Below are 9849 nucleotides of genomic sequence, written 5' to 3' on the forward strand. Positions count from 1 at the left end.
AGTCCTCTGTGTTAACCAAACACTGAGTGTACAAAACATGTACCCTAATGGATCCGTTACATTAGAACAGTGGTTCTCAAACTTTTCCATGTCAACGATGTTGGATCAAATACGTTATTGGCCACGACCCCCATCTGAAAATGTGTTGTGCCAGGCAAGACAATACATATATAGATATTTTTATAGATATTTTTGAAAATAGCAGATCTGCAAGCTCACAACGCATCACATTGCGATGTGTTCATTGCATTGTGAGCTTGTAGATTCGCAATTTTATGAACCCGATGTATAGAGGGTTAAAGTGTGCTGGGGATCACGTGCATTGAGTCCCCTCAAGGACCCCTCGGGTCCCCGGACACCACTTTGGCAACCACTGCATTAGAGTACTCCAGTGTTGATTCTTTCATAATATTTTGAATTTGAATAACACACCATTTAGTCTTAGTCCTATTTAGTCTTAGTCTTATAGTCAACTAAATTAACATTGGTATACTCGGTTACAAATGGATACATTAACATTGAGGACTGCATGGACACGTGCTCGAGTTACAGCGACACTTGAAGTTTTATTGTCGTCAATTTTGGGAAGACTTTACGAGACGGTTTATGTTAGCCATAATGTCTATCAGGTGCTATTGAATTCATAAAGCTGCCATAGATACAGGTGCTGGAGCTTACATGTTTGTCACCAGGATGACAGCAGCAGGGTCCTATCCTATCCAGCACAGATATTTACATACAAATCCATCTCTCTCTTTCCATGATGGCAGCATTTGGTCCTCTCGCTTTAGCCCTTGGTTTGTTTGCACCATTCAACAGCCCACATTACATTTACCACACATCCATACATGATGCTGACAGTATTCTATTCAACACACCATGCCATTCTTTGTTATGTTTGAGTTAATTTATGCTGTAAATAAATATTATTATTATTTATACATTTGTAAACTAAACCGTGTGCTTACCTCCTTTTTGTTATGTTACTATGAGCCAGGTCGGAATGATGTGTATGATTTGATGTGTGTGTGTGTGTGTGTGTGTGTGTGTGTGTGTGTGTGTATAGAACATATACACACTACTGTATTCTATATACATTGTGTGTGTGTGTGTGTGTGTGTGTGTTTTCCTTTGTTCAGCCTGCTATGTGGCAAGCTCTTCTACACAGTAGAATACCCAGAGTTCATTTAACTCTGAGAGTGTAAAAAAATGTACCCAAAGGATTTTACCGTGTACAATATCAGCCCAAAGTCAAAGAACAGCGTGCAGCCCTCAAACTTGGTTACGTGGCGTTCTATTGTGTTTGAGAAAAATGGACCCTGAGCCAGCCGGGACAGGGTGTTGTGAGGAGCCTTGGACTATCACATGCAAAATTGTATCACGTTGACACGCATCTTCTGTCTTAACGCATCCAAATCACATTCATTCCTGATTCAAGTCATTATTCCTGTGTGCCTCCCAGCACAACCTCCTTCACCTTTCTCACACATGGATCGGGTGCAGATTGTGTATGGTTGTGAGTGTGTGTCTGTGTGTGTGTGTGTGGATTTAAATTGTGTCTGCTTATGTGTTAGTGTGTGTGTGTGTGTGTGTGTGTGCACGCGTGCGTGTGCGCGCATGTGTGTATTTGCACACGGCTACATTTGTTTGTGTGATTGTGTGTCTGTGTGCGGACGGCCATTGTCTGCATGCTGTTCCAGCAGGGACTCCAAAGTGAATTATTCATGCAAGATTTGAATACATGCAAATGGCTTACTCCCTGCTCTTGGCACAATTCCAGGTAACCTATGGCAACCGCGCCTTCAAGAAGCATCTTCCTCCTCCTCCTCCTCCTCCTCCCCCTTCTGGGCCCCCGCCCTCCGCCCATGCTATCGCTCTGCCCAATGGTATTGTTTCGATTGTCGCAATACCCAGGCTGGGTGGCTGCTCACTGTAGGGTGGCAGCCAGGCTATATCCCACAATTCATAGTCAAGGTCAAGGGCAGAGGGGAGGAGAGACGGAGGGACAGTTGGAGGCAGAGAGGCCAGGGTGTCTCCATCCTTCTTCCATCAGTCAGTAAGTCAGAGCCTTTCACCACCACTAGTGACAAAGAGGGGTTGGCGATGATGGTGGGTGGGTGGGCGGGCTATTACAACTCTCAGAATGCACAGATGTAACAAAGACCATTTATATACTGTTACATTTGTATACAAATGATGGATCATTGCTGTTGTGCACTGTTAGTATTTTTTTTGTGCGGAAACGGACATGGATTCAGAAACCGGATGAGAAAATAAGCTTTGTTCTCTTATTACATGTACTTTGTTACAATGTCAAAATGAGATCATAATGTTTGTGTACTTAAAACAAAATGTTCTAAAAATATATATATAAATATGTGTAACTATATATTATAAATGAATAAACATTTACCAATGAATAAACCTGAAACAAAAAATAAATAAATTACACATTTGTAGAATTATAAAGTTATTATTATTAATGATGGTCATTACAGTGCATAGAAACTAAAGTTCATTGAATGTGAAATGGCAGTAAAACTGCCACAGTGAGAAGACAGCAGTGCCAGTCAGAGGTCAAGTTCAGGGCATGGGGTGTTCGGGGACCTAACTAACTAGCATAATGGGTCTGCTTGCACAGAGAGCTTGACCCAAGCAGCTGCTCACTGCTGCCATCTACTGTCTGACACTAAGCAGACACATTTCTGTATCACAGTTAATCATGTTATTCTTTATTACGTTTAGCCTACTGTCAGATTTGTGAAATATAAATAAAGTTCGGAGCTCCACACATTTCACTTTTATATTTTGGACCCTACCCACATTTCACTTTTATATGTCGGACCCTGACACCCTGTACATTTCACTTTTATATTATGCCTGGACCCTAGTCTCACACACACACACACACACACACACACACACACACACACACACACACACACACACACACACACAGTTTACAAATTACAATGTAGGTTGGGACAGGGCTTAAAGCCAAAAACAATCCCAAGACTGAAAATGTTTTTTTGCAAATCTGCACTGAGCTTAAATGACTCCTATGAGATCCTCAGGACTGAAATCAGTCCCCAGGACTGAGAACTTTAAGCCCTGGGTTCGGAGTAAGGCGCACTGCCGATCCGACCATTGGGGCCTTTGTGAGTGGCTTACCTGTACCCGTCTGGGTCTGTCCCTTTTGTTTCTGTCTGTCCACCCGTGTCCCTTTTTATGGAAGGACAAAAAGATGGTGCAGAACTGCATGGGTTTTAACAGCATTTCTGCTTATGGTGAATTGCGTTAAGGCATGATTGTTTTGCACCTGTCTACAGCACATTGGTGTTCCTCTTGATTGAGTGGGGGAAAGTACAAGCTTTGACCAATCAGCCAACTTTACATTCACATTCAGTAATTCGGTCTTATGATCAAAATAAGAACATAATGGTGTGTAGAAACAAAATCTAGAACTTGACACATTGTACATAATTGCTGACCCCTGATGTAGTGCTGTAGCCTACCGCTTTGCCATCACATGGCTCCCTCAAGTGGACAAATGAATGCACAGTTGATAGTGATAAAACATCTTTATTTATTGCTGTAAATTGTGATTTTGCTTAAAGCAGCACTAAGCAAATGGATATCTCATTTGAAATATTGAATTTTGATATTTAGGTTTACATTGAAAGATGAAAGCATGATTAATACTTGGCTGAAGTGAGAGCTTTGGCATGTCCGGATTTTCAGGTGAACAGTGCCAGCAAGCAAAAACATCATGAATATCATGGATATGCTCTCTACAACATTACAAGTAAGAAATAAAAAACATATCTTAATATATACAAACTCTCCTAGATATTAATTTCTCAAATAGTGGACACATACGACAGACACACATTGGATTAATATTGTACAACAGTAACTCCGCAGCCCTGCTGGCAAGATTCCTGACCTACAATCATTCCAATTCATTCCTCCTTGGCACCATGATCAAATGGAAAATTAAAACACTTTCCTTCATTTATCTTTGTGCATTGTACAATAAAGCAATTGGGAGCAGTGCAGTGCATGATCACCATTTCTCACAGAAAGATATATCAGATTAGTGATTCAATGATAACATATAAGAGTCAACTAAGAGGTCAATAGACCAAAAGCAGCAATATAAAGGGGGGAAACGGTAGAAACAATAAAATGCACTTGAAACTTTTTGATCTGCTGCTCATACAGTAAAACTAAAGGAGGGTACTTGTGTAGGTGATCTACACAATAATAGTGAAAATAGCCGATCTCAATACTAATTTTGTGCAACACCATTGTACGATTAAGTACGGCTAAAGTGGATAACACAACACAAAACGTCCTGGATCTATCATGGAACCATTTCTGACATCTTCCACAGAATCCACACATTTACTCATTTACAGTTCATGAATTGAATTAGTGTAATTTAACCATTATTTCAAAACAACTTAGTTTTAAGTCTAGAGCCTTTGAACATTTGCCAATCTGAAGCCCTGTCTGAAAGTCTTGTTTTTCCATCCATACACACAAGTGTGACGGCTGTGTGTTAATGCACATTGCAGAAGCTTTATGTCTATGTGTACATACAGACCTCTGACCCCACTGTCCATGCATACCCAGTCCAATGTATCCTGTAGAAACAGAGTGCAGCAAAATACCGCTGCAGTGGCCATCCCTCTATGAATGACTCAACCTCCACTGATACCAATAAGACACAATGGCTCATGGGTTTTCTGTTCCTCTGGCACCCTCTGCTGGTTCAGTGAGTGAAGAAGCCCATCTGGTGCAATTTGTGCAGTAGGTGGTGTGTGAGATCAAACGTAGTGAAGCTGATCCCCACGGCAATGGGTCCCTTAACCCAGTTCATAGTCAGGCCTTTGTAGAGTCCATGTATTACTCCCTCCTGTCTCACTATCTCAGACATAGTGGACAGAATTGTACCATAGGATGACCCAGTGACACCGGCAGTCTGCATACGCCGGCGGACCACATCTAATGGGTAAGAAGATGACTGCCCAATCAGGCCGGCACATGCGCCGAAGGCCAGTCGCTCGTGTGGGTATGGTTGGGATCTCTTTGTCTTGTCTAGAAAATAAACAATGACAGACAACGGAATGTAATCTCCTGTTTGGGGTGTTTAGACTAGAGTAACAACTCAAAATCTCAAGGCACTTCACGAGACTGACACTGAATGTAAATGTACCTGCGTGTAGTTCTTTCATGGTCTCGTAGGTGAAGAATGTGATGCCTGCGTATGGAATCACTCCCAGGATGGTGGGGGTAAAGCCTCTGTAAAGGGTCTTCACACCCTCTTCTTGGGAGATTCGCACAAATACATGCATGATATTACAGTACCTGTGGGGAAATACATTTAGAACAAAACCAAAGTTGCTGTAGTTATAGTGTAGGTAAATTACATGCCCTGGATTTGTATATTTACTGGTCATGATAAATGTAAGTGTTAATTAGATCAATTAAAGTCTATGGATGACAACTGGAGAGGCCCATGCTGAGAATGAAGTTTCAACGACATCCTTCTTCCAACATCTCACCCAGGAGCTCGTTCTTTACCTTCAGCTTGGGTGGACACAGTAGGGCTTCTGTTTGATTGGCATCTCATCAGTGAGAAAGATTGGATTGTCAACAGACCAGTTCTGTTAATTTATCTGATCGCCACATACAGTAACGCCTCAAGGTGCGTCTGTCACAGCCTCAATCATGGGTATTGGCGTCACAATGACACTCATATACAATCAATTCATTTTTTATCTCTGGTGACACACTCATGTCTTTCTTTAAATCTATTTAAATTATTGTTTGATCAGATTGTGACTTTGTGTTCTTATCACCTTCTACACCAACAGTAGGCTACACAGTAAAATCCTCACTGTTCAAATAATTCAGTGTTAAAATGTAACCAAATTGATCCAAGTCCATTTGGTCAAATGGACCTACAATATGCAAATGAATAAACTAACACAGATTTTACTTTGTTCGGTAGTATTATTCCACACAAAGGTCACAGTTTCTGGGAAAGTAACAGTGGTTGAGTGCCTACATTTCTCTGGCAGTGACTGCCATCCTGGCTCGCACCATGTCCAAAGGGTACGTTAGCATTGCAGCTGTGGTGCCAGCTAGCGATCCTGCCAGGAAGCGGGGGAAAGGTGGCAGAGCTCTGGAATGGGCACACAGATCAGCATGTAAACAACATGTGCCCTTGATACGCTAATAATAACACACACACCATAGCACAGAGTGATTTTGCAGTTACTATTATTAATATCAACACTCACTTTCCTTGAAACCCATAGTAGCTCCCCAGAAGCTTTTTATACTCTTCATGGGAGCAGAACTGGATGGCAGCGTAGGGCATGACCCGCACCATGGTGGCAGAGTTGCCCCTCCATAGACTGAGGAGCCCATCTTTCATGTATGAACAGTAGATGAGCCGGAATGCTTCCTAAGTACAATAAAGTTGGGGAAAGTGGAAGGTGTCACTTAGCTTTCATGGACATGATCAAAATATACAGTATGCATAAAATGACCAAAATAATCAAATGGGATGGGGGTTGGTATCCAATGATCAGAGGGAAAACAAGGCTGACTCCTTGCCATTGAAATTATGTACTGTCATCTCTTTAGTTAGTACATTAGGATTAAATTATGTATTTATATGAATAAATGATTATATCTAAACTCACCTTAGCAGAGTACCTCTTTGAGGACACTGTGACAGAACAAAAGAGAAAGTGTTAAACCATGTACTTTCCATTAAGCCTAAACATCTACTAAGAGGATTAGCAAGTACTCAAAAACAATCACAGTAGTGACTAGTGAGTGCAAACTCCACCTATTATACATTCTGGAAGGACTGTATACGAGTCAGTTTTAGTTAAGTCAAAAACAGTTTCAACAATTACAGAATTCTACATCTAGAATGTAATTCACACAAATCGTATTTGCAGTCTCCAGGTTCTATGTTGGGGAAATGTGCTTGCCTTGGAAGATGATCTTGGTTCGATCCAGGGGAGCAATGACGGTTTTGGCCACAGCTCCGGCAAATGCACCACACAGCAATGTGTCCAACACTGTTTGTGTAAAGTCCTGTTTGTACGTACACAAGGCACAAGGACAGATACATATTGTATTACTATACTTAGGAACATTTCATGGGCCCGACAAATGATGACTACAAGCCTAATTTTACCCCTAAGCTAGCATTGCCAGTTCCAAAGTTTCTCATTATAGGGCAGCATAATTTGTACACCACTTGTTCTTAATGTCGGCTCCAGGGACCCGCAGGGGACCTTCAAGGGGTTCCAACATTTCAGAGCTTATATTTAACCTATATGATCTTTATATCTTTGGCATTTTAATGTAATGCAATTTAGATTTAGACTGAAGTATCAGTTGTTGTTTGTATGTATATTTTGTATGTTGTTTTTATGTTGTGATGTTTTATGTGGACCCAAGGAAGACTAGCGACCGTGGCAGCGGAAGCTAATTGGGATCCGAATAAAGAATAAAGCTAAATGATTGATAGTTACAAACCAAGTTAATAGATCATTACAGTCACCCCTGTGTGTGACACATCATGAGTCATGACACAGGTCCCACTCAAAGCTTCTTCCTAAAGGGCTTATGCCAGTTGGACCCAATAAACAGGCCCATAATATGATAAAAGAGATTGACACACATTTTAAAAACATGGTGTTTCGCAACTATCGTTATTCAGGTCAGGACAGCTTGCACATATGCATGACCACAGCCGGAAGTAATGACTGGCATTTTTTTGTTTTCTTCCACATCTGCCAAGACTGGAGGGATGATTTAGGATTGTATATTTATTTCTATATTTTTGTTATTCATGCACATACTGTAATGTAGCTTATTGTGTTATTGATCTGTGTCAGTAGAGGTACAGTGTGCCATATTCTCACAAATATAAATTGAGTTAACTGCCCAATACAGTAGTGGAGCATTATGCACATCAGCAGCGGTTGCTGGGTTAAGTGCGAGAGAAGTAGAAGGCACACAACAAGGCAAGATGACCATCCCATCCCCCAAAACAAACAGGCTGTGACATCCAACAATCTAACGACACCAAGCTGTATGTACTGAATCTAATCTCAAGGCTATTGCTGCCCTTTATGCAACTTTTAGATTTACTCATCATGATTATTAGTTACGGTAGATGTCATTAGTTGTGAAGTATTCTAGAGTTGCTAGCTGCGGTCATTCACATTCACCCCGTCCTTGACCCTATTGTGCTTGAGAAAACCTTCTAATCTGCTTTAACCAAAGCTGCCTGTTTCTCCACAAATTGTTGGTGCACATTATAAGTACAGTACAGAGGGACAGTTCCAATAATCATCTAATGACCATGTCAAAGCACATATTGTTGTAGGAGTAGGACGGCAACCTTTTATGTCCAGAACTGTTCTTATTATATTGTTGGTTGGACAGAAATGTCTTATCTCCATATTTTAACTTTTTGTGATGCAGATCCTGCCCGACAGCAAGCTACTACGCCTCTGTGTATACTTTCAGCATGTGCAATACTATAATAATATGTATCTATGGAAGGCTTCTTTCTGTCCATAGGCTTGTCTTTATATACATTTGCAAACAATAACTGGCAATACAAATCATAGTGACTTGTACCAATAACTCTATAAATTAACATATAGTGTGGACTGTGGAATATTTGTGTGTTCAGAGAAGAAATATACTCACTTTTGCTGCTGGACTGGAGGGTGGCAGAGACAGCACTGTGGCTGGAGGTACTGGTAATTCTCTGATTTCTCTCTGGTGCTCCTGCACACGGGGGGCCATATGTGCCCTTGACTTCAGTCAAACACAACACACCCAGCGAACCACTACACAAAATAGAATAGAACAGAATAAATAATGAAGAGAGAATGTTTCAACAAAACATTTCCCTAGTGGCAGCCTGTCTTGTAAACATGGTATCACATTACAGGCTAGGACACCATTGTTAGCTCGGCAAGGTCTGCATAGTTCTGTCGCCCGTAAAGAAAAGCGTTGAGTTGACAAACAGGACAGATAATCCAACTGGGTATCCAACTTAAAAACGCACTCATTCAAATTGGCTGTGGGTGGTAACTGGTAATTAATTCAGCAGATAAATCACTGCGCAGCATAGAAAGGATAATCGCACAAGAGGCCTTCTAGTATCACTATAAAATAAACAGTCAGAGTGCTAGTTTCTTTGTTGTCTTGACAATCCTTACCTATACTCTCCGTGATTGAACCTTATTTACAATCTTGCAGCCGTTGGTCATTTAACAGCAGTCTCTTTCTCTTGCATAAGTTGTTTGCTTTCTGGAGGCTTGTCAATTCTCTGTTATCTTGCAACACGCTGTGTTGTTGACGTTTTCTTTTCGGACGTTTCTCTGAAGGACGGTGATGAAAATGACAGATGTTAGTGCGCTGCGACGGGGAAGGTGACCTAAATGTAGACGCCCAGTGCACTCCACATCACACACACAAATCTTCGCGGAGTTACGGGGTGGTTTTTCCTTTGCGCAACAGTCCAGCTCCAGCTTGTTTTGCCTTTCAATGGCTTATCATCAGAACGAGGAGCACGACAGCGCGTACGCCTCTATTTTGGACTACAACACCCAGGAACAATAAATGTAGTTGTTATGAACTATCGCGTGGACAACTACAGTACTGGGTTGCCAGATTGTGGTTGGCGTTTGGCGATGAAAGCACAAAGCAAGTTATTTACCTTCAACCTCTCAGTTCTCACAAGTGAATTGGTACAGTTATCGATGCTGACTGTCAAAGTATTTGTTTGTACTTCAA

The 9849-nt window shown here is 41.3% G+C and overlaps 1 protein-coding gene across 1 annotated transcript; it reads right to left on the bottom strand.

Moving 5' to 3' along the window:
• Positions 1–3566: 3566 nt before the first annotated feature.
• Positions 3567–9588, bottom strand: LOC310860182 (mitochondrial coenzyme A transporter SLC25A42-like). The gene is made up of 8 exons (XM_083766975.1): positions 9273–9588; positions 8755–8897; positions 7017–7122; positions 6720–6745; positions 6312–6478; positions 6077–6193; positions 5222–5373; positions 3567–5103 (listed from the first exon to the last, which is right to left on the bottom strand). Exons 2-8 carry the CDS (start codon positions 8851–8853, stop codon positions 4778–4780), a joined length of 993 nt encoding a protein of 330 aa, XP_083623101.1. The 5' UTR covers positions 8854–8897; positions 9273–9588; the 3' UTR covers positions 3567–4777.
• Between the last annotated feature and the right edge of the window lie 261 nt (positions 9589–9849).

The sequence above is a fragment of the Protomyctophum parallelum genome (genome assembly GCF_964188405.1).
Source record: "Protomyctophum parallelum genome assembly, chromosome: 6".
In the NCBI taxonomy this organism is placed as follows: Eukaryota; Metazoa; Chordata; class Actinopteri; order Myctophiformes; family Myctophidae; genus Protomyctophum; species Protomyctophum parallelum.

Coding starts and splice junctions, on each gene's coding strand:
- LOC310860182 (XM_083766975.1), bottom strand. CDS start 8,853: ATGGCCCCCCGTGTGCAGGAGCACCAGAGAGAAATCAGAGAATTACCA. Junction 6,479..6,719: donor CAAAGAGGTACTCTGCTAAG/GTGAGTTTAGAT, acceptor TATTGTACTTAG/GAAGCATTCCGGCTCATCTA. Junction 5,374..6,076: donor GCAGTCACTGCCAGAGAAAT/GTAGGCACTCAA, acceptor ATTTCCCCACAG/GTACTGTAATATCATGCATG.